Source organism: Artemia franciscana, chromosome 12 (genome assembly GCF_032884065.1).
Source record: "Artemia franciscana chromosome 12, ASM3288406v1, whole genome shotgun sequence".
In the NCBI taxonomy this organism is placed as follows: domain Eukaryota; kingdom Metazoa; phylum Arthropoda; class Branchiopoda; order Anostraca; family Artemiidae; genus Artemia; species Artemia franciscana.
This window is the reverse complement of record NC_088874.1, coordinates 12991989-13018490: the sequence shown is the minus strand read 5'-3', so window position 1 is coordinate 13018490 and position 26502 is coordinate 12991989. Positions and strand designations below refer to the sequence as shown.

At 35.7% G+C, this 26502-nt stretch overlaps 1 protein-coding gene across 3 annotated transcripts in view; it reads right to left on the bottom strand.

Moving 5' to 3' along the window:
• LOC136033706 (carbonic anhydrase 2-like) overlaps positions 1-26502 on the bottom strand; it is a 130699-nt gene that overhangs the window by 94225 nt on the left and 9972 nt on the right. For all 3 annotated transcript variants that reach the window (XR_010619002.1, XM_065714572.1, XM_065714574.1), the window contains exon 2: positions 375-551. Coding sequence is in view for 2 of the 3 variants with exons in the window: in XM_065714572.1 (XP_065570644.1) it covers positions 375-551 (177 nt within the window). In the remaining variant the exon portion in view is untranslated. The remainder of the gene's footprint in view (positions 1-374; positions 552-26502) is intronic.

Here is a 26502-nt window from a genome sequence, read left to right as displayed (position 1 = left end):
AGGGAAGGGAGGGGACAAGGTCGTGTTAAGGAAGGAGTTTTTTGATTAAATTAAATATAAAATACCACGGATAAATTGCGAATTGTCGGTCAAAGAGGTAAAAAGGGTGGAAAGGAGGAAAAAACGAACAGATATCATTCCCCATCTGAAGTGTCGACACCTCGCCCAGCCTTCGCTTTTAACACTAAAGCCTTAAAGCCCTTAAAATACACTTATCGCTCAGTTTTTAACGCCCTTATGTTTGAGCTTTCTCTCTTATAGAATACTAGTACCACATTCATAATCTACGTCTAGCTTATTAATCATCTGATTGGCAACTTTCTATAGCTTTCTCCATTTTCATTAGTTTTCCCTTCAAAAGTGGGTTTTACAACCTTTGTTTTTATCGGCGGTTTCAGTTCTATCTATTTTCCTGCGCTTGAGATAAAGCTGTTGAAAAATAAAATAGGCAATTGTTGAAAAAGCAGATGCCACAGCCATCACTTTGAAGGTATTTCGATGACCGATTGTCCCAATCAATTTAGCACCAATAACACTTCCCAATGCACGACCTAAAACAAAAATAGGGAACAATTAGGTGATATGTCTTAATTTTTTTTTATCGTTAGTATTGTTTCTAACACTGTTTTTGTTTCCATCAAAATATAAAACTAAGTTAATCAATTTATTGATCAACGATGCTTCTCTACTACAAAAATCCTCAAATCACCTCTCTGGCAACTTGGATGGAGCCACAAGCAGTCAGAAAATCTAAGATCAGGATCTGGGAAGAGTTTAAAATAGAATTTAGCAAAGCATTGAAAGCTCTGGATAAGCTTTTAAAATAGATGAAACCATTTGGTGAAACATTTCTTGTTGCAGATCTTGGTTACAGCCATAGTTGCAACCTCTTAAAAAATGAACCACGACCCATAGTTACAAAAAATTAAAAACAGGTTTAAAAAAACTGACCAGTTAGAAGAAATTGCCCTTTTGTAGCTCACTCAGCAACAATTACTATCATCTGTCTTAACAGTAACGACGAAGTCATCGCCATTACCCAATGCACTTTTATCATCATCTTTTATATGAAACTGCAGTTTTTTGTAAAAAGAAATAACTTTTATTTAAAATCATATGTTTTATTAGTTACAAAACCACGTAGATGTACCAATGTCCTTTAAAATAAACCCTTTAACCGCTCTAAGGTCTTCCAGTGCCCCAGTAGCTGTAGAGAAAAAAATTGGGGAAATACTTCCCATGCAAGAAAGGTATTTTTCCTGTTGTTCAAACCAATAGATTTTTCTTGTTCTTCAAGCTAAGGGACTGTAAGTTTCCTGTTTAGTGTTCTCAGCCAAGATAATTTTAGTGTAGTCCTTTGTTTTGATCCGACATCGTTTTTTGGGGTTTTCAAGCTATTTTTTGGTTTAACTACGGAACGTATCTTCCTTTTAAGAGCTCTCAGAGGGACCTAAAATCTTGGAAAACACTTAGAGTGGAGGGATTGAGATGAAACTTGGTAGGAAAAATAAACAGAAGTCCTAGATACGCTATTGACATAACTGTAACGGATTTGCTCTGTTTGGGGGAGTTGGGGCGGAGGGTTAATTCTGAAAAATTAGAAAAAATGAGGTAGTTTTAACTTACGAATGATTGATAGGATCTTAATGAAATTTGATGTTTGGAAGGATATCATGTCTTAGAGCTCTAATTTTAAATACCGACTGGATCCGGTGACATTGGGGGGATTGAGGGGGGGGGGAACCTAAAATTTTGGAAAACGCTTAGAGTGGAGGGATCGGGATGAAACTTGGTGGTAAAAATAAGCACAAGTCCTAGATTCGTGATTGACATAGCCGGAACGGATCCACTCTCTTTGGGGGAGTTGGGGGAGGAGGGTTAATTCTGAGAAACCAGAAAAATGAGGTATTTTTAACTTACGAAGGAGTGATCGGATATTAATGAAATTTGATATTTGGAAGGATATCATGTTTCAGAGCTCTTATTTTAAGTCCCAACCGGATCCGCGGAAGGAGAAGTTGGGGGGGAACCTAAAATCTTGGAAAATGCTTCGAGTGGAGGGATTGGGATGAAACTTGGTCGGAAAAATAAACACAAGTCATAGATACGGGGTTGACATAACCGGAATGGATCCGCTCTCTTTGGGGGATTTGGGGGGAGGGTTGATTTTTTAAAATTAGAAAAAATGAGGTATTTTTAACTAACGAAAGAGTGATCGTATCTTAATGAAATTTCATATTTAAAAGGACCTCGAAACTCAGGTTTCTTATTTTAAATCCCGACCGGATAGTGTCATTAGGGGAGGGGGTGGAAATCTTGGAAAACGTTTAAAGCGGAGATATCAGGATGAAACTTGGTAGAAAGAATAAGCACAAGTCCAAGATAGATGACAGACAAAACCGGACCAGATCTGCTCTCTTTGGTGGATTTGGGGGAGGGGGGGTAATTCGGAAAAATTAGAAAAAAGGAGGTATTTGTAACTTACGAACGGGTGATCCGATCTTAATGAAATTTGATATATAGAAGGATCTTGTGCTTTAGAACTCTCATTTTACATCCTGACCAGATTGGGTGACATCGAAGGGAGTTGGAGGGGGAAACCGGAAAATGTGAAAATCGAGGTGTCTTACGAATGGGTGATCGAATTTTAATGAAACTTTATATATAGAACAATCTTATGTCTCAGATGCTCCATTTTCAAATTCGAATCGGATCCAGGGACATAGAGGGCTGGAGGGGGGAAACAGAAATCTTGGAAACCGGAAATCTTGGAAAACGCTTGGAGTGGAGAGATCTGGATGAAACTTGATGGGAAGAATAAGCACAAGTTATAGATACGAGATTGACATAATTGGTACAGATCCGTTCTCTTTGGGGGAGCTGGGGGGTTTTAAATTTGGAAAAATAAGGAAAATTGAGGTATTTTTAACTCAAGAAAGGATGACCGGATCTGAATGAAATTTGACCTTTAGAAGGAACTCATGTCTCAGAGCTCTTATTTCAAATCCCGACCAGATCTGTTGACATTGAGGGGAGCTGGAGGGGGAATCCGAAAATCTTGGAAAACACTTATAAATGTCGTGGATACGTGATTGACTTAACCGGACTGATTTCGCTCTCTTTGGGGGAGTTAGGTGGTGGAGTTCAGTGCTTTGGTGAGTATGGTGCTTCTGGACGTGCTATGGCGATGAAAGTTGGTAGGCGTGTCAGGGAGCGGTAGAAATTGACTTGATAAAGTCGTTTTCCTCGATTCGACCCTCTGGGGGGCTGACGGGAGAGGAAAAATTAGAATAATTAAGGTATTTTTAACTTACGAGTGGGTGATCGGATCTTAATGAATTCTAATATTTATCCCGACCGGCATTAAGCCTCTGATTTTCCTTTCAAAGGAATCTATTGATTCTTAGAATTTTGCTAGAGCTCATACCATATGAGCTCTTGGCTCTTTGCTCTTCCGGCCTCGTCACAAGTGCCATATGAACTCTTAGCTCTTGTTTTCTGTAAGATTCTCTGTCGCTACCTTTCTTTTAAAGATGGACTAGCTAACGGGTTGGTTCTGTAAGCCAAGTTCTGTAAAAACCAATCTTATATATATGATTGGTATTTCACATATTATTTTGCGATTAAGAGTAATCCACATGATCATTCTTGAATCAGCTACCAATGGCGGTTTTTCCTCCATAGCCAGTATTTTCATGCGCGTTAATTTATTTTTAGTTAATGTTTAATTTCAATGTTTAATGTTTAATTACTTTAATTAATTAATTTTTAATTTACATTAATTAATTAATTTTTAGTTAAAGGATAAGTGTGTTGCATCATCATGCATATGATAATTTATCTTAATAGTTCGGTTACTAAAGGCTAGAGCTGGTTCTTTACTATAGCTTTTGGTGTCGGATGTGGCTTTGCCAGCTTCTGCTTCAGACTTGCCTGTATAATTTTAATTATGTATATAACACACAGGAAAAAGTTTATGGCTCTTTCTTAGTTGGAATAGCAAAATACGAATCTCAGAGAATCAGATAGTAGTATTAGTAGTAGTACTATAATTGGTCAGTTGAACATCCCTCTTATCAATTCCTGGATATTTTAACTTAATACAATTAGATTTGCTCTGACATTACCTATATGCCCTTTTGATACCCTGTAAATTCATATACCTCTTGAAATTTTCATCTTAGTGCTCTTGGCCCTACAAGTAGATGCAATTGAAGTAGTAGTTGGAGCAGTTTAGTAGCAGTAGTAGCAGTAAAAGTAACAGCGTCAGTATTAGTATCACAAATTACCTTTTGGTCAATTCATCTTCCTTTTTAAGTATTCTCTGAAAGCTCCAGCTTAATACCCAAATCCGATCTTGAGATGCGCCCTTTTGGTAGTAGTAGTGGTAGTTGTAGCAATAGCAGTAGTACTAGTAGCTTGCCTACTGGGTAGTTTATCAGCTACCTTATTATTTCCTGAAGGTTCCAAATTAATGAGCACAGCCGTTCATGAGCTTCGCCCTTTTGACAACTAGTATGCACATAATGTGTTTTGATTTGGTTCAACAGTCTCCTCAGCATTTTCTGAAAGGCTCACTTAAATGTCCGTCGTCTTTTTGGAAAGTAAAGGTCAAACATGCCCTTCTTTCTCAATAGTATATAATATATGTACACAATGAAAGAATTGCCTAACTGACAGCTCTTGCGCTGAGGGCTATGGGGCAGGGAGGGTGGCATCCATAAAAGCATAATTACCAAATTTTTTCACAATACTGAACCAAATGGCTGTGTCAAAAATTTTGATTCGATATGTTTTGGGAAATGGTGGACGTGGGGGGATCGTTGCCTTCTAATCGCCTGTGACTCTTAAAAACGCACTTGAACTTTCAATTTTCAATCAAATGAGCCCCATTCGAAGTTTATGCGTCCACCCATTTTTATAAGAACCTTATATGTCCTTGGGGCATAACTTACAACCCTCGCCCCTGGGATCGGGGGGATTCTCAATCCTGAAGGCATAGTTATATGTTCTTTGGACTGTTTTGAACAAAATGGCTATCTCACAATTTCGATCACACGTGTTTGGGGAAAAGAAGGAGTCGGGGGGGGGGGGGTCTAGTTGCACTGCTTCGGTTTTGTCTCCTAAATTGGAATTATAACTTTGAATTTCCAATCGAATGAGCCTTCTCTAAGGTTTATACGACCACACCTTCCATAAAAACCTTATATACCACCTGTACATAGCTTACAACTCTCGTCTCTGGGCTCTGGGGGGTTTTTTCAACCCCAAAAGCCTTCTTATATGGTCTTTGGACTATTTTAAACAAAACGACTATCTCAGCATTTCTATCGGATGCATTTAGGGAAAAAGGGTCATGGGGGAGGGGCTAGCTGCTTTCTGATCACTTTTGACTCATAAAAACTGCACTAAAACTTCCGATTTCCAATTGAACGAGCCCCCTCTCAAGGTTCCATTGATTCAATGACCATTTATTCCCATAAAAACCTTAAATCTTAGTAGTGGGCAACTAGTATAACTTAGAGCCCTTTCCCGGAGGGTTCTGGGGAATTGCCATCCCAAAAGACATAATTGCTGGACCTTTTAAATATGCTCGACAAAATGGAGATCTCAAAATTTTTTATTCGATGTGTTTGAGGAAATGATGGGCGTGGTGGGGGTTGTTTGCCCTCTAATCCCTTTGATCGCAAAAAGGGCACCTTAATTTTTAATTTCCAATAAAATGAATCCCTTACGAAATTTCTACAAAAATCCCTTCCATATAAAAGTGCCTAGCAGAAAAAATGATAAATAAATAACAAATTGTGCCCATATCGCTCTTTACTTAGGCAACGCTGCCTATGATGGTTACTGTTGGGTCAAGTTGCTCCTTACTTGTAGTTCGTTACCACGGACAGTTTGTTATGTTGTGCAGGCTGCGAAGCATTTGTCCTTCTTCGTTTTAAGTTATCAAATAACTTTTTCTTTGCATTAATTTTTGGTTTATTCTTTTATTTATCACTTCAACAATTAAATTCTTCTGGCTTTCCTTTTGTCAAATCTTGAAGGTCGTTCACTAATAAAGTATATTAACTATTTTGAAATTCAAGACAAGTCAGGTTTCATAAATATTATTATAGTAATCAAGGAAAAAACCCATCAAAACTAATATTTAGCTAAATATGCAGCCTATATGTACCTGTAATTGCTTGTATCTACACAGGTTGTATTGCCTATACATACAACCAATATAAGGCAACACTTGACGCTGTACTATTTTCATTTTCCATAGTCATAATCTTCCTCAACGTTAATATATAAGTCACAATCACAACCAAATAGCTATGAGCTATTACTTTCTAAAAATAAAGTATCTCTATTGCACAAGATGAAGAGTTTCCTTAACCTGCGTCGAAAAATTGGGAATATTTAACTTGGGGCACTGATTTCAAAACACAAAAGCCTAAATTTGAAAATCAATTCATAGCTTCGAAATAGTTGAACTAATTGTCAAAAAAAAACGGTCTTTAAAAAATCGAATTCTATCAATACCAAGATTTTATGTTTAATGATTTTCAGCTTTCCCCAGGGACAATTAAATTTTAGTTTTAGGTTAAAGTTTCATTTTGGGAGAGATTTACTAGATAGCTTAAAGCAATCAAGATTACTGAAAAAGTGTTCAAAAGAAAATTTATTTTTGTAAATATTTGAAATATGATAGCATATTTGCGGAGATATGTCATTTAAACTATTTTCAAAAAAACGAAAAGTAGTGGAACGATCAATTAATAATGTGATGTAAGAAAAGACTTAGGAATATAAATCTTATACTGGTAATCTCTCACCGCTAAATGTCTAAATCTCAAAATGCCCTACCAGCTTTAGAAATTAAGAAATAATCCAACGATAAACTATACTTATGATAAATAAAGATAACACATTTTGTAATAAGACAAAGGAAATCCCGTCATTACCAGCAAATGTATAAGCAACCTTTTAAACTTTTCCTGAGGATAAATAAATATCAATTTTGGGTTAATGGCTTATTTCGAAAATATTTACAGGACATCTTAAAGCAATCCAGTTTACAGAAATACCACTCAATAAATATTTTTTATCTGAAATATTTATTTTACTGGACTTATTAGGACTTTCAGAAACTCATATCCCAGGGCTGTGAAACATACAAGGGGTAAGAAAGAAACAATACATGATTTATTTGCTCATGCAGGAATGATGGGGTAATTAGACAGGGAGTAGGGCTCATGATGAATAAGGAAGCTGCCAAGTCTTGTTAACGTTGGGAAGGTATTAAGAATAAAATGCTACTCGCTCAAGTTATGACTAAAAAGTGAAGGGAGAGGAGGTGAGATTTTTATGTCACCTAGAGAAGAAGAGGCAGGATTTAAAAAAAAAGTGCAGGGTATCAGTCACAGTAGCATATACCCCAGTAGAACCAACTGACGGAAATGGTAGTAACTTAGATGAATTTTTCTACAGCTATAGGAACAAATAAACAAATAGATAGGATCCCATGTAGAATTATGGTGTTTTTATTAGAAGATTTTAACACCCAGGTCGGTAGAAATAGGGATAGATGGTGTCCTAGCCTAGGTAAATTTTATGTAGAAAAAGAAAATAGTAATGGCTACAGATTGTTGCAATTTTGTAGGTGTAACAATCTAGCTATAACCAATATAGCATTTGGTCATAAAATGGCCCACATGTTAACACGGTATTCACGTGATGCTAAAAAGAAAACCTTATTGAATAAGTTATAGTAACCGAAATTCTAAAAAATGGAATTTTCATACCAATAGTTACATCAAAAGAATTGCATTTTAATGCTGATTTCAAATATGTAAGTTTCATCAAGATCAGTAATACCCATTAAAAGTTACAAGCCTGGGAAAATTTGCCTCATTTCAGAAAATAGGGGGAAACACCCCCTAAAAGGCATACAATCTTAACGAAAATCACACCATCAGAGAACCTTATTGTAGAAGTTTCAAGCTCCTATCTACAAAAATGTGGAATTTCGCATTTTTTGCCAGAAGACAGATCACGGATGCGTGTTTATTTTTTTGTCCAGGGGTGATCGTATCAACTGAGTGGTCCTAGAATGTCGCGAGAGGGTTCATTTTAACGGACATTAAAAGTTCTAGTGCCCTTTTTAAGTGACCAAAAAAATTGGAGGGCGCCTAGGCCCCCTCCAACGCTCATTTTTCCCAAAAGTCACCGGATCAAAATTCTGAGATAGCCATTTTATTCACCATAATCAAAAAACCTAATAACTATGTGTTTAGGGACGACTTACTTCCCCGCAGTCCCCGTGGGAGGGGCTGCAAGTTACAAACTTTGACCTGTGTTTACATATAGTAATGGTTACTGGGAAGTGTACATATGTTTTCAGGGGGATTTTTTTGTTTAGGGGGGATATCTGAGGGGGGGTTACGTGGGAGGATATTTCCATGGAGAAACTTGTCATGGGGGAAGAGAATTTCAATGAAAGGGGCGCAGGGTTTTCTAGCATTATTTGAAAAAAAAATGAAAAAATAAATATGAAAAGTGTTTTCTACTGAAAGTAAGGAGCAGCATTAAAACTTAAAATGGACAAAAATTATTACCCATATAAGGGGTTTACCTCCTCGTTATACCTCACTCTTTACGCTAAAGTATTTTTATTAATTTCAACTATTTATTCTACGACGTTTGTGATTCAGAGGTCATTCTTAAGGAATTGGGACAAAATTTAAGCTTTAGAGTAAAGAGGGTGGTATTGGCAAGGGTTGAACCCCTCATACACGCAATAAAAACATACGAGTATAGAAGTTCGTTACGTAAATTAATTCGTAAGTTACGTATATTTTTTACCAATGAAAACGTTTGTAAAAAATTAAAAGTTCTAGTTGCTTTTTTAAGTAATCAAAAATTGGAGGGCAACTAGGCCTCCTCCCTCGCTCCTTTTTTCTCAAAATCTTCCAATTAATTGCAATTAATTAATATGCAAATTTCGTTTTAATTATTTATGTGCGGAGAGCCAAGATCAAAACAAGCATTAATTCAAAAACGTCCAGAAATTAAATAAAAAAAAAACAAGATTTTTTTTAGCTGAAAGTAAGGAGCTACATTAAAACTTAGAACGAACAGAAATTACTTCGTATATGAAAGGGCTACTTCCTCATCAACGCCCCGCTCTTTACGCTAAAGTTTGACTCTTTCTCTCAACTCTTATTTTTAAAACAGTAAAAAACTAGCGTAAAGAGCGGGGCGTTGATGAGGAAGCAGCCCCTTTCATATACGAAGTAATTTCTGTTCGTTTTAAGTTTTAATGTCACTCCTTAATTTCAGTAAAAAACTTGTTTTTTTTTATTATTGTAAACTAAAGACTGGCAGTATCAGTACAAGATACTAGGGTATATAGGAATACTGTTATTGATGTCAAAAGTAAGGATCCCCATCTAGTAGTGTCTAGAGTTAATTATTGCTGAAATTTTGGAACGATATCTACCGCTCAGGAAATTATGATATTGGTAGACTCCAGGATGAGAATTTGAGAGAAACTTTCCAGGAGCAGCTGAAATCTACAACTAGAGAGTTTTTAAAATTTGACAATGTAGAAGATGGATGGAATATTTTTAGGAAAATACACTGTGAAGTTGCTGATAGTGTAATTGGGAAGAAAGTTAAGAATGCAGCTAGGAATATTAGCGAAAAAGCTTTATCAGTGTTACAGCAGTAGCTGCAACTTAGTAAAGAGCGCACCACAGCCTATAGAAATCAAAAGTTAAAAGACACATTTTGCAAAAAACTCCCTTGTGAGAAAAATTGCCTTCTAACACTGGTTTAGGAATGGTATTTATTACATCATTTCATTATAAAACTAAGGGTTTAAGAAATTTCTGGTAATTTCGAAAATATCCTGAAACCCCTTGACAATGACGTCAGATCGAAAAAAAAATCATCATTGGAATAAAGATGGTAAAAAATGTTGAATTGATTAATTACAGTTCTCCAGCTTAAAGAGCAAGGAAAAGCCCTTTTTTGCATCGGTAGCACTGATGTGTCTCCATTTCTTCATCTCCTTTTATCTCTAGGGCTAGCGGGTTACCAGAATGTCATTCAGATTTTAATGGCTCATTTAATAATTATTTATCATATCTACGTGCTTTTTATGACTTTTGTCATTTGCAAGTGCCATATAGCACTAAAACGGCACTTTTTATGCCATTTTTCAAGGGGTAGGGCTGTCGGGCTGCCAAAATATCGCAGACAGATATCTAAGGGCTTATATTGCTCACATCTACGATATTCCTATTGATCCCAACAACTACAAGTGCCATATGGCATTAAAAATGGCAGTTTTAGTGCCATCTCTCAAGTGGAAAAGCTGGGACTTGTGGGCTAAGGGAACCTTTTAGACAGGTGTTTAATGGCTCATTTTAAATCTATTAATCGGAGGTAAGTGCTTTTTATCAATTCTACTTTCCATAAGTTGCCATCTAGCACTAAAACGGCACTTTTGGTGCCAGTTCTTAAGTGGAAAAGCTTGGAAGCATAAAACGGTACCATTGTAATAATTATGGTCCAAAACCCTTAACTGGAGGTTTATAAGAATCCCTCGCGTATACTCCTCCTCCCAATTCTCTTAGTAAGTTTCATAAATCATCTGCTCACCTTAAAAATAAAATATTATTGCGAAGACAAATTTGTTATTGATTCTGAAAAAGAGCCAGAAATCCCTCAAAATGGTGTCAGACATTTTACGGAAGTTATATTTGTTGACATATCATTTTAATTAAAGCATGTTAAGAGGAAGGGACAGTCAATATTTCAAAAACGGGCCATGTGAACTTTTTTGACAGATGATGGTTGCAACAATAACTATAACCTAGTAGTCAAACAGTTCGTGGTAACGAACTGTAGTAAGGAGCGATCCGGCTCAATAGTAACCAAAACTCTAAAAAATTGAATTTTGATATAAATAGCTACATCAAAAGAATCGCATTTTAATGCTGATTTTAAATATATAAGTTTCATCAAGTTTAGTCTTAGCCATCAAAAGTTACGAGCCTGAGAAAATTTGCCTTATTTAGGAAAATAGGGGGAAACACCCCCTAAAAGTCGTAGGATTTTAACGAAAATGACACCATCAGATTCAGCGTATCAGAGAACCCTACTGTAGAAGTTTCAAGCTCCTATCTACAAAAATGTGGAATTTTGCATTTTTTGCCAGAAGACAAATCACGGGTGCGTGTTTATTTGTTTGTTTTTTTTTTTTTTTTTTTCCCCAGGGGTCATCGTATCGACCAAGTGGTCCTAGAATGTCGCAAGAGGGCTCATTCTAACGGAAATGAAAAGTTCTAGTGCCCTTTTTAAGTGACCAAAAATATTGGAGGGCATCTAGGCCCCCTCCCACGCTCATTTTTTTCCCAAAGTCAACGGATCAAAATTTTGAGATAGCCATTTGTTTGGCATAGTCGAAAATCTTAATAACTATATTTTTGGGGATGACTTACTCCCCCACAGTCCCTGGGGAAGGGGTTGCATGTTACAAACTTCAACCAGTGTTTACATATAATAATGGTTATTGGGAAGTGTACAGACGTTTTTAGGTGGATTTTTTGGTTTTGGGGGTAGGGTTGAGGGAGGGGGCTATGTGGGAGGATCTTTCCTTGGAGAAATATGCCATGGGGGAAAAAAATTCAATGAAAAGGGCGCAGGATTTTCTAGCATTACTATAAAAAAAACAATGAAAAAATAAACATGAAAACGTTTTTTCAAATGAAAGTAAGGAATAGCATTGAAATTTAAAACAAACAGAGATGATTACGCATATGAAGGGTTCTAAAAATACTTTAGCATAAAGAGCGAGGTATTTAGGAGGAGATAAATACCTCGCTCTTTATGCTAAAATATTTTTAGTGATTTCAACTATTTATTCTACGGCCTATTTGATTCAGGGGTCATTCTTAAAGAATTGGAACAAAACTTACGATTTAGTGTAAAGAGCGAGGTATTAACGAGGGTACAAACCCCCTCGTACACATAATAAAAATATAAGAATATAAAAGTTTGTTACGTAAGTTAATTCTTTAGTTACGTATATTTTTTACTAATAAAAACGTTCGTTGAATATTAAAAGTTCTAGTAGCCTTTTTAAGTAACCGAAAAATTGGAGGGCAGCTAGGCCTCCTTCCCCACCCCTTATTTCTCAAAATCGTCTGATCAAAACTAAGAGAAAGCCATTTAGCCAAAAAAAAATTAATATACTAATTTCATTTCAATAATTTATGTGCGGAGAGCCAAAATCAAACATGCATTAATTCAAAAACGTTCAGAAACTAAATAAAAAAAACTAGTTTTTCTAACTGAAAGTAAGGAGCGACATTAAAACTTAAAACGAGCAGAAATTACTCCGTATATGAAATGGGTTGTCCCCTCCGCAGTCCCACGCTCTTTACGCTAAAGTTTTTAGTTGTTTTAAAAAGTAGAATTGTGGCAAAGAGTCAAACTTTAGCGTAAAGAGCGAGGGACTGCGGAGGGGACAACCCATTTCATATACGGAGTAATTTCTGCTCGTTTTAAGTTTTAATGTCGCTCCTTACTTTCAGTTAAAAAAACTAGTTTTTTTTATTTAGTTATATAACTAAATCGGTTTAGTTATAGTAACTAAACCGATTTATAATAGTAGTGAACCAGTTACAAAACGAGTTCAGTTCGCATCTAGCATTCATTCAGTGCAGTCGCATTTCGGTAGCTCTGATAATTGGTGACGTGTGATTATTGGCACGAGTATTTTGGATGCTCAGATATTTAACATTTTTTAAGAGTCCGGTGAAGATATCAATTAGCAGGTCCTGCGTTTCACTGGGCCACCTGTCGAACGGTGATTGCCACTGCTGACGTGGGCCTGCCCCATTAGCAGGTACGAGTTTCTCATCTGAGTCCCCTCCGAGGTTTATACGACCATTTCTCAAAGTTTATTTCCCCCCAGGGCATAAGTTACAACCCTTACCCCAGGCTTTGGGTGTGGGTGGTTATGCTGACCCCAAAGTTTTTGTTATCTGATCTTTGGACAATTTCGGACAAACTGGCAATGTCAAAATTTTGATCGGATGCATTTGGGCAAAAGAGGGTGTGTAGGGGGGGATAGGTGCCCTCTGGGGGGATAGATGCCCTCCCCTGACCCCTTTTGACTCAGAAAAAAGTAAATAGAACTTTGAATTTCCAATCAAATGAGCCACCTCTGAAGCTTATACGACCTCTCCTACACAAAAACTTTATATGCCCCCGGGGCATAACTTGAAGTATTTGCCCCCGGGCTCTGGAGGTTTGGTAGACCCCGGAGTTCTTAATAGCCGATATTTGAACTATTTTTAATAAAATGGCTATCTCAAAATATTTATCGGACGGGTTTGGGAAATAGGCGTGAGATGGCGCTAGTTGCTCGCCGATCTCTTTTGACTCATAGAAAGTGAGCCGATCTCTTTTGACTCATAAAAAGTGAGCTATAACGTTCAATTTCCAGTCAGATGAGCCCTCTGTGAAAATTATACGAGCAATAATCCTTCTATAAAGGCATGTATGCCGCAAGGGCATAACTTACAACGTTGCCCCCGAGCCCCGGGGGGGTATTTTTGACCCAAAAGTTTGTGTTACATGATCTAGTTGCCCTCCGATCTCTTTTGACTCTTAAAATTGAACTAGAACTTTTAATTTCCAATAAAATGAGCCCTCTCTAAAGTTTGTACGAGCATCCCTTCTTTAAGAACCATATATACCCCCATGGCATAACTTAAGACGCCTTCCTTCAGGCCCTGTGGGTTTCTCTTGACTTCGGAGTTTTTGTTATATGATCTTTGAAATATTTTTAACAGAATGGCTATCTCAAATTTTTATCGGATGTGTTTAAAAAAAGGTTTGTGGAGGCTAGTTGCCCTCTGATCACTTTTGACTTTTAAGAAGGGCACTAGAACTTCTTATTTTCAATCGAATGAGCTGCCTCTGAAGTTTGTACAATTACCGCTTTCATATGATGTGCCTCTGAAAAAAATAATAATAAAACATTGACCTTGGCATGTTTTTTGGACTTTGATTGTTGGATTTTGATTTGGATGTTGGTTTGTTTTGGATTTATTTTCAATAACTTTTTATGCAACAAAACACAAATATTACCTTCGGAACTCGGAACGATTTTTTGAAAGTTAGTAAGTGTAAAAGTCGTTGTTTTCTTTGCCAAGATCATTTTGTCCCACGGACATCTGTTAAGAGTACATTGTATAATAAAAATTTTGCATGCAAGTTACGTGGTAATGTTAATTGTAGAACAACCAATGTAATTTACCTATTAGAATGTAATAAATGCTGCCTACAATATGGGGGGGAAACAACTAATAATATACATAAAAGATTTTCTGGACATAAGACAACAGTTAATAATGAAAAAACTAATAACTATCTAGTTCAACATTGTAATAATGGTAAATGTTCCATATCAGATATAACTGTCACAATTTTAGAAAATTTAGAATTAGAAAATTTAAATAAAGAAGAGAAGAATAATAGACTACGTAAACAGGAGGATTTCTGGATCCATACTCTTGGTACAGCTTATCCTTTTGGGCTAAATGATCGTGTAGCAAAATATGGTGACATGTCTCATGTTGTTGTTAAATGTATTGATGGTTTTATGGACCATCCTTCTTTTACTTGTCCTACTAAACGTAAAAAACGATCGAGAGGACATAGGAAAAATAATAGAAAAAATTAATTAGATGTACATATGCTTTCTATAGATCTATGCCAGCTACTTGAATCTAGGGGTATGATTTCTGTAATAAAATGTCTAAATAATTTATCCAAGAGGAATTTAATCAAACTTTTCTGGATTGTTAAGAAGAATAATACAGCTCTTGATTATAATTTTAAAGTAATATGTGATACAATTTGCATTCTAACTAAAACGAAATTTATTTCAAAAAAGAAAAAGTTCGATAAGATTAGTAATAAGGATAATAGATTATATTTACCTATTAATTTTACTTGTAAGCAGATTGAAGATATTAATTTACCAGAAATTTTAAATCAGCGGCATGTGAAACAGGCCCTTCCTAGTAATTTGAATTATAATGATAGTTTTAACTTATAAATTTTCAAAAACTATTGGGCAAATTATTTTTAATTATAATTTAATACTAAAAAGACTAGATAGTGATATAAATTGGAAACCGGTTTGTAATTGTAAGCAACTTGGCCCATTTGTAAATCCTACTTACAAACATGTTATAGGGGACTTGTCAATAATAAAGCAAGATGATCTTCAAATTATAATGAATAAAGGGGCTAATTTCCGTCTTTCTCATCATCTGAAACCATCGAGTGTTCTTGATGGCTTGGAAAATGATTTTGATTTATTTATTGATAAGTGGTGTAAGAAAGAGAATAAAAATAAAGAGAGTTTTCAAAGTTGGAAGAATTTAATTATTAGTAGAATAAGAAATAAAATATATTCTAACTTAAAAAATAGTAACACTAAATCATTATTTTAAAATGCGAAGATTAAACAAGCAATTGCTAATCTAAAGAATGAATTTGTAATTGTGCCAGTGGATAAAGCTAATAATAATTTTGCCATAATTTGTCAGAAGCTGTATTGTGATATCTTAAAAAGGGAGTTATGCACAACTAATTGTTACGAAAAGGTAAATATAGAGGATGAGAATTTAATTGAAAAGACTGAAGAAATACTTTTTAAAAATTTTAATATTAAATAAATGACAATGATAAAAAGTTCCCTTTCCTATATTGGACTGTAAAATTTCATAAGAATCCCCCTAAACCACGGTTTATTGCTGGAGAAGCTAAATGTCCAACCCGCATTGCTGCTACTGACCTTTCTTTAATTTTAAAGGAAATTGTAAATAAACTTAAAACCTATTGTTCTGGTATTAAAAAATTTTCGAATTTTAATCCATATTGGAGTGTTAATAATTCACTGCAGGTGATAGATTTTTTAACAATGGTTTCAGCTAAAAGAATTGAGTCTTTCGATTTTGCGACAATGTATACTAATTTATCACTTAATGTAGTGTTTGATAATTTAAAAACTGTTATCAAGAAATCTTTCCTCTTATCTAGTAAAAGGTTCTTAAAAATAGTCATTTATAATAAAAAAGCTATATGGACAAATTGCTTTAATACTACAGTTAACTTGAGATGTTACAGCTTGGATATGATTTTGAGTTATTGGAATTTGTTTTATACAATACTTATATGAGATTTGGGGGTGATTTGTACAAGCAAATTGTGGGAGAATTCCCATTGGGGGGAATGCCAGCCCATTTATAGCTGACTTGTTTTTAAGTCAACTAGAATATAAATATATGATGGATAAGAATAATCCAATTAATTTAAAACATGCTTTGTCAAATAATAAAAGATATTTAGATGATATTTTGGTCTTAAATTGTAAGGATTTCATTGATATTTCTAAAAATATATATCCATCAGAGCTTATTCTTGAGCCTAGTCATGGCGCTGGTCATGAAGATCATTTCTTAGATTTAAATATTAATATTTGTAATAATAATAAATTAAGTTTTAAAATGTATAATAAAACGGATGATTTTGATTTTGAAGTGATTAGTTTCCCATTCCCTGAAAGTAATATACACTCAAATATCACATCTTCAGCGTTTTTCTCACAGTTACTTCGTTATGCAAGGATTTGTAGTAATTATATTGATTTTAAAAATAGATGTAAAATCTTAAGCCAAAAATTGATATCAAGAGGTTTTTCTGCAAATAAATTAACTTGGCAATTTAAAAAATTTAGTTTTCATTATAACGAACTTTTAAATAAATATCAAAAGAATTATCTAGAAATACTTAAAGAAATTTTCAACTAATTTCGGAGGTTCGAGAAATGTTGTCGCAGCGCCATTTATTTTGAATTGTGTTTCTAATTGAGCGGATTTTCTTAAAAATTAGCCACATGGTAAAGATGAATTCTATAATTGTTTAGTTCATTCAGGTTTTTTGCAATGTGTTAATATTTGTGATTTGGTAAAATGTATAATATTTAGTTTACCTATTGTTGCTAAAGGGAGGGATATATTAACAGGATAAGCTTGTTTTGGTTTTACTTGGTTGTTTTACATTTCCTGTTTTTTTTCTTTCATAGGCATATATTTTGGGGGTGATACCTGACGCGGGGAGGCCATGTATATTCTGTGGTAGCCACAACACTGTGCTGGGTAGAGAATTTAGAGTGGCGAAACCCTATATAGGCCAGTGTATTCTCCTGATGAGCCCTTATGTTGGGTGTTGCCTCTGAATTATTTGTCTATATTATTTTTTCTATTGTTTGGTAAATGACGACTTATACTTATTGACGACATGACTGCCTGTCCATGGATTATTCTTTATGGTTGATTGTGTGTGGCTATGCTGTTTGACCTATGTGATTGTATGGATGAGTAGGGTTAAGGCCTCATTCAAGTGCTGGTCTATATTAATCACTAATTTAGGAAAACCGTCTTCCTTTTCTCCTTCTGTCTCTCTTTTTTTTTTTTTTTTTTTTTTTTCTTTTTTTTTCTTGTGTTTGTGCTGTTGCATTGGTGATTTCTCTTTTCATGATATGATGTGCCTCTGAAAAAAATAATAATAAAACATTGGAGCCGTATGAGTTTTACTGTAGGCAACCTTATAGCGCTGCCTCTGATATTTCAGACAGATCCGAAGCCATTCAAAAAAGTTAGGAAGCTGCTCATATTGTTGTTCGCCTATGTCTTCAACAAATCTATCGAACTTGAAATGTGTTTATCCAAAACGTCTGTCTTTTCTTTTCCTGACATTGGCGTTGTTGATGCTATTTTTCATCAGGTTAAAACAGGTTTTTTTTTAACTGAAAGCAAAGAGAAACATTAAAACTTAAAACGAACATAAATTAATCCGTAAGTACAAGGGCCTGTCCCCTCTTTGCGCTTAATTTTGACTCTTTCTCACAAATCTACTTTATAAAACAGTTAAAAACTTTAGCGTAAGGAGTGAGCGTTGAGGAGGAGACAGCCCCTTTCATATACAGAATAATTTCTGTTCATTTTAAGTTTTAATGTTACTCCTTACTTTCAGTTCAATTTTTTTTTTCTGAACGTTTTTGAATTAATGCATGTTTTGAATTTGGATCACCGAACATAAATAATTAAAACGAAATTTGCATATTACCTTTACTTTTTTTTAACTAATAATAACCATATAATAATGTAAGTTTGATTTTTGTTCCAGTTGTTCAAGAATGGCTTCTGAATCTCAAAGGCTCTTTAATTAAAATAATAGCCTCTTTTAAAAGTTAAAAAGAAACAAGAGCGTAAAAGCGACCTATTGAGGAGTGGCAATCCATCTCATATACGTAATATTTTCTGTTCGTTTTAAGTTTTATTATTGCTTCTTATTTTCTTTTTGAAAAAAACTTGTGTTTTTATTTTATTGCTGATCATTTTTTTAAAATGTCTGGAAATCCAGCTTTCCCCCCATGGAAAATTTGCTTCCCCCACGAGAATTTTCTACATGGAAATACCCCCCCCCCCTACATAACTTAAATTAGTGATATTTGTGGACCTAATATTGTAAAATAGTAACAAAACGCGAAAGAGGTTGAAACTATTTTTATGAAAATGAAAGTCATATGTTGAGCAATTTACAAATGACTGAAATGAAAGATATAAAAGATCTTTCAAAGATATACGTAATAATTTATGTTCGTTTTAACTTTCAACGCTATTCTTTACTTTCAGTTGGAAAAAACTTGTTTTTTTTATTATTTTATAACAACCACAAAACGTGAACATACAATATCTTCTGTTCATTATCACATAAAAATCATATTTATGAAACTGCTCAAGGTAAAATTAAATGCCAAGATTGACTCAAACAGATTATTGCTAATATCGGACATTATTTAACAAAATTCGAACTTTAGCGTAAAGAGCAAGGTATTGAGATGGTGGCAAACTTCCCCATATACATAATATGAAGGGGTAGGCCCCTCGTAAATGCCTCGCTCTTTGTGCTAAGCTTCGAATTTTGTTCCAATTCTTTAAGAATGACCTCTGAATCTCAAAGGTTGTTTAATTAGAATAAATAGCTCTTTTGTAATTGCTAAAAAAAACTTTCGCGTTGAGAGCGAGGCATTGACGAGGGGACGCACCCCCTCATGTACGTATTAATTTCTGTTTGGTTTTAAGTTTTAATTTTAGTCCTTAATTTCTTTTGAAAAAACTTGTTTTTTATTTAATTTCTGATTGTTAAATAAATAATGCTGGGAAATCCATTCTTCCCCCATAAAAATATCCCCCATAGCCCTCTCCCCCTACCTTTCCCCTCACCAGAAGGAATTCCCCCTTAAAACTTCTGTATACCTCCCAATAACCAATACTAGGCTATATGTAAATAATAGGCTAAGTTCATAACTTGCTGCCCTTCCCCTGGGACTGTGGGGGATTAAGTCGTCCTCGAAGATATAGTTATTAGGTATTTCAACTATGCTGAACAAAATGGCCATATCAAAATTTTGATCCGGTGACTTTGGGAAAAAATGAGCGTGAGAGGGGGCCTAGGCCTCCAATTTTTTGCACTTAAAAAAGGTTCTAGAACTTTTAACTTCCGTTTGAACGAGCCCTCTTGAGAAATTTTAGGACCACTGGGTCCATACAATCATCCCTGGGGAAAAAAGCAAAAAAATAAACACGCATCCGTGATCTTTCTTCTGGCAAAAAGTACAAAATTCCACATTTGTGTAGAGAAGAGCGTAAAGCCTCTACTATAAGGTTCTCTGATATGCTGAATATGATGGTGTAATTTTCATTAAGATTCTTTGCCTTTTAAAAGATGTTCCCTCTTTTTTCGGAAATAAGGTAAATTTTTTCAGGCTCGTAACTTTTGATGGGTAGGACGAAACTTAATGAAACTTATATATTTAAAATCAGCATAAAATCCAATTCTTTTGATATCTCTATTGGCATCGAAATTCTGCTTTTTATAGTTTCGTTTTCTGTTGAGCCAAGTCGCTCCTTACTTACAGTTTGTTACCACGAATTGTTTGATTTAAAGATCTAACCACTTACTTGGATTTTTCTTGCATCATTGTTGCTACACAAAAGCTGTTTAGCAATTCACGCTAGAAACATAATATATTGTAGATGATTTTTTGTAACCTTGTACAGTAATGTAGGTAATAACCCCTTACTCCCCCCCCCAAAAAAAAACAAACACAAAAGTTGAATTTGAAGGATGTCAGGCGAGGACTTTCTTTCCAAATAATACTTTTTGAAGGAGCCATTTATAAGGGTGGAAAGCCCGAACTACCAATTGTAGTAATCGGTGTGAGCGGAGGGAGATAACTTTCGCAAGACAAAGAGCCGGCAAAATTGATTTTGGTTTATTCAAAATCGAGTTTTAGTGTGTGGTAGATAAACTAGTTAAGCTAGATGCAGGAATAATTTTGCTTCCTGATGGTTTCATACAATAATTAAATAAAAAAAACAAATTTTTTAAACTGCAAGTAAGGAGCGACATTGGAACTTAAAGCGAACAAAAATTATTCCGCATATAATAGGGATCGTCCCCCTCCCTCAACGTCTGGCTCTTTACACTAAAGTTTGACTCTTTCTCTAAATTCTACTTTTTAAAACAATAAAAAACTTCAATTTCCGTCAGAATGAGCCCTCTTGCGACATTCTAGGACAACTGGGTCGATACGATCACCCCTGGGAAAAAAGAAAACAAAACAAATAAACACGCATCCATGATTTGTCTTCTGGCAAAAAATACAAAATTTCACATTTTTGTTAATAGAAGCTTCAAACTTTTACAGTATGGTTCTGTGATACGCTGAATCTGATGGTGTGATTTTAGTTAATATTCTATGACTTTTTGGGGATACTTCCCCTTGTTTTCTAAAATAAGAGAAATCTGATGGTGTGATTTTCGTTAAGATTGTATGACTTTAAGGGGGTGCGAAAAAGATGGTGATTTAGAAAAAAAAGCCTGAAACTCAACCCTTGAAAATGACGTCAGACAAAACTCCATCATTGAAATCAGCATGATCAAAAACCTTGTACAAGAAAATATCAGTCTCCCACCTTGAACAACAATGAAATTACTTTTTTTGCATGAGCAGCTCTGAATTTGGCTCGCGGATTACTAGAACATCATAAAGAGAAACTTAATGGCTCATTTAAAAGCTATTTCTCATATATACGTGGTTTTTATAAATTCCATCATCAGCAAGTGTCATATGACACTAAAATGCCCCTTCTTGTGGAGTTTCTCAAGGGGTAGGGCTATTGGGCTACCAGAACATCGTAGACAGGTGTTAAATAGCTTATATAAAAGCCACTGCTCATATCTACGTTCTTCTTGTAAATTCCACCATGTGTAAGGAACAGAATGGCACAAAAAATGGTACTTTTGGTGCCATGTCTCAAGGGGGAAAGCTGGGGCTAGTGGGCCACCGGAACTTCTTATAGAAATGTTTAATGGACCATTTGAAAGCTATTGCTCATATGTATGCACTTTTTATCAGTTTTACCATCCGCAAGGGTCATATGACACTAAAAACGGTACTTTTGGTACCGCTTGTTTAGTGGGAAAGCTTGGAAGCATAAAACGGTAACATTGAAATAATTATGGTTCAAAACTCTTAGCTGGAGGTTTAAAAGAGCCCCTCGCCTATGCTCTCCCTCCTAGCCCCCTTAGTAAGTTTCGTTAGACCATTTAGCGAATTCGCAATGAACTCTGTCTTTAACACGGTCAGCCGACATTGAGGCTTACAAAATGATTTTTAAGATGACGAATGTTCCTAAAAGGAAAAAGTTCACACAATATCAAGTAATTGGGCTTCGTACTTATCAGTTATATAATAAACACTGGAGAATTTGTGACGTGCTCACAAGTCGCAAACTAGTCAAGCAACTTCTTTAACAAGACAATTCCTTCCACTCGCTAGGTAAACAGGGGTTTCTTACTCTGTGAACAATGTTTTAAATAGGTTTTTGGGGCTGAGGGGTAAAAAAGGTACCTAGGTTAGGTTATTTATATTTTTTTGTTTAATTTGGTATCATTTTTGGCCCAGTTCAATGGTTGGTTCTCGTTTTGGTTCTGAAAAGGATATGTCCTGATTAGGTTGTTGACAAGTTCGAAATGAAGCCACGTTGATAGTATGAGGACTATAGACTCCCTTTAGAATTTTTATCATAGCTTGGAATTCTCTGTTGTATAAAGAAAAATAACTAGATTTCCAGAGTTCATATTGTGGCTCATTAATACTAAAGCGTACTTCTTACAATTTAAGATTGTATATTGCTCACTATTGGTATTATACCTGGTGAGACCAAATATTACATGATAAATATACCCGATGTTTCTGTATGCTGTTCAATGACTTTATAGTTATGAAAAGTTATTTATTTTTATGCTTATGTTTTTAATATAATTCTAACTGTATACTGAAAGTTACTGACATTACAGCTGATGACAGCTGATACGATCACTGCAAACGTAATCGATCTGCAAACGTAAGCGTAAACGTATCTACACTATGTATCTGTTTTCGCTGTCTAAATAAATAAGCTTGTCCTCATTTGAACGTTTACTTGTTTGTCATAGAAAGGTAGTGTGGTCTTGGAAAAAAATACCTAATTTAAGTAATTGTGTTACGAGAGTAACACTTTGGTTATGTCGTGTTTTTTTTTCTAGCACCCCGATTTCGGCTTATTCCTAGAAAGTGGAATAACTTTCCGGAAAAACCGTAGAGGTTAGAACCTAACCACTTCGTAGGATTAATGTATTTTTATGTAAAGGAACAATGTTTTTCATGTAAGGGACGTGTAAGTAACAATCGGCTGTTAGACTAAAATCATCTTCAGCGATGAGGGGCTTGCGACTTTTGCTAGTTGCAATGAGGGGTTTGCAACTTTTGCGAGTTGGCGTACCTAGTATTTTTTTAAGATCCTTACAAATTAATATCTTCAGCGTTTAATCGAAGCGAGTAAACAAAACTAAAGTGTTGCTCCCGCAACACTTTACTCGGCGAAGCCAAACAAAGGTTGCGAGCAACACCTCACGTTGCCAATGCAACGTAGATATAATTATGTCTAAAATACGAGAATAATACTGCTGCGCATAAGGTTGGGAATGAAGTTAGCAGCTGCTTTGCAGGCAAAATTACATGAGAAACATGATAGACAAGAAAAATCATATGATCGACGTCATATTAATGAGTAAATAATAAATTACATCATTTTCACCCCCCAACCCTCCCCAATGAGTGAACGTATCGTTTTTATATCTATGACACATGCAACATTACAAAAGGAACATAGGTAAGTATAAAATACCAAGTGTCGTCATGTTTCTGTGTCGACTGACGTCATGAAGTTAGTTGTCGTCATTTTTGCTATGACGGTGACGTCATTAAAGATATTTAAGACATATATGTTCACGTAGAAATCTATTAATGTTTAAGTTTAAAATGACTGATGAACTTACAATGGCAAAAGCCGATGAAGATGCTCAAAGAGTCTATGCCAAAAAACTTGCTGCTGATAGAGAAAGTCAGAAAAGAAAGCGTGCCAAGGAATCAAAAGAACAGCAAGGAAACAGGCTTGAGGCTAAAGAACGCAAAACCGCGCAGTTAGATGAAGATCCACCTGGACAGCGAGAGTCAAAACATATCAAAACTGAAAATGATAGTGATGATGATTGGGTTGGGATTTTGACTTGGATAAGGTCATCAATTCCTACCAGATTTTAGTTAAAAAAACAAAGATTCGGCGATATGTATTTCATAGTGAAGCTGAAAAATAAAGAAGAAAAAGAAAACTGAAAAAAGGAAAAATGTAAAAAACTAAAAAATACTAAAAAGAAAAAACACTCAAAGAGACATTACAGACCGGGACACAAATGTGGACCGGGACAGAGGGAATATAAATAACGACCGGGACACTCAAAGAGAAATTACAGACTGGGATACCGGGACACAAATGACGACCGGGACACAGGGAATATAAATGACGACCAGGACACAGGTATTTAAGAATATCGTTCAAAGACAAATTTTTAATTGTAAGAAGACCGTTGAAAGAGAAATTTCTAATTGTAAAATGACTGAAGAACCTACAATGGCAACACCCGAGGAAGCTGCTGCTTGCCTGAAAAATTCTAATTTATGGGCACACGTAAAAATATTAAAATTAACTACAAATATGCGTGTCCGATTGCAAAACGATGACTCTGGTCAAACATTTTCAGATCAATTGCTGGCAATTGGAAACGGAAAGCTCCCAGTAGACTCAATTTCAGGACGTATACAACTACCTGCTGATTTCTGTAATTTAGTGACGTCCAAAAATGAATTGATTGAAAAAGTATTTCCGAATATTCTAAAAAATTATAAAAATAATTAATGGCTAAGTGAAAGAGCGATTCTCGCACCCAAAAATATAGACGTCCACGAAATCAACATTATTGTTTTGACCATGATTCGAGACCAGGCAGTCCTTTACAAGTCAGTCGACACAGTTTTGGAACCAAATGAAGCGGTTAATTATCCATCTGAATTTTTAAATTCCATAGATCTTTCAGGGTTTCCACCACACGTGCTACAACTAAAAATAGGCGTACCAATAATACTTTTAAGAAATATCAACCCACCAAAGCTTTGCAATGGCACGCGACTTGCCGTAAAAAAAAACAATGGAAAACCTAATAGAGGCCACAATCTTGACAGGTCCTTTTGAGGGTGAGGCTGTTCTTATTCCTCGCATTCCCATGATTCCAACGGATCTGCCTTTTCAATTTAAAAGATTGCAATTCCCAATTCGATCAGCATTTGCAATCACCATTAACAAAGCTCAAGGTCAATCATTAGAAAAATGTGGTATAGATCTTAATACTGATTGTTTTTCCCATGGACAATTGTACGTTGCATGTTCGAGGGTCGGTAAACCTGACAATCTATTTATATGCAGCGACAATTGGACAGCGAAGAATGTTGTATATTCACAAGCTTTACACAGTTAATTTGTATTGTATCTATCTATCTATCTATCTATATAAAAACGAGTTGTGTGTATGCATGTCTGTTTGTTTGTAAAAAGAGCGTTTGCATATGACGTCATTATTAGTACATACGGCTTTGTATATGCACAGACAATGGGAAAGCCAAGAATGTAACCGGACACAAATCACGACCGGGACACAGGAAATATAAATGACGACCGGGAAACAGGGACACAACTACAACGGGGACGCCGGGGGCACAGGCGGGATATATAAATGACGACTGGGACACAGGGATTGTTCGAATAGAAATTACAGACCGGGACACCGGGACACAAATGACTACCAGGACACCGGGACACAGGGAACATAAATGACGACTGGGACACTCAAAGAGAAATTACAAACTGGGACACCGGGATACAAATGACGACCGGGACACAGGGACACATCATTAGAATAATGAGGTGTACATCTGAATACGGATTGTTTTTCCCATGGACAATTATATGTTGCATGTTCAAGAGTCAGTAAACCTGACAATCTATTTATATGCAACATATATATATATATATATATATATATATATATATATATATATATATCTATTCACAGGTGGGACACAGGGACACAACTACAATGGTGCGTAACGAATTACGCGCGCGGGGGGGGCTTGTGGGGCGTGAAGTGCCCCACCAACTAGGTGTTGGGGTGGCGCGAAGCGCCACCCCAACAGCTAGTAGGGAATATAAATGACGACCGGGACACAGGAAATATAAATGACGACCAGGACACTCAAAGAGAAATTACAGACCGGGACACCGGAACACAAATGACGACCAGGACACAGGGAATATGAATGACGACCGCGACACTTAAAGAAAAATTACAGACTGGGACACCGGGACACAAATGACGACCAGGACACAGGGAAACAACAACAACGGGGACGCCGGGGGGCACAGGGGGATATATAAATGACGACGGGGACAAAGCGAATGTTCGATTAGCAATCACCATCAATAAAGCTCAGGGGCAATCATTAGAATAATGAGGTATAGATCTGAATACAGATTGTTTTTCCCATGTACAATTATATTTGCATGTTCAAGAGTCGGTAAACCTGACAATCTATTTATATGCACAGACAATGGGAGAGCCAAGAATGTTGTATATTCGTAAGTTTTACGTAGTTAAATATATGTATATATATATATATCTATCTGTATTCACAGATGGGACAAAGGGACACAACTACAATGGCGCGTAACTAATATAATGCGCGTAACGATTTACGAGCGCTGGGGGGCTTGGGGGCGCGAAGCGCCCCCACCAACTAGGTTTTGGGGTGGCGCGTAGCGCCACCCCAACAGCTAGTTTGTATATATAAATAAGTTGTCTGTGTGTCGCGTGACGTCACTGTCCGCATATGACGTCTGAATTATTTCATCACATACCAAT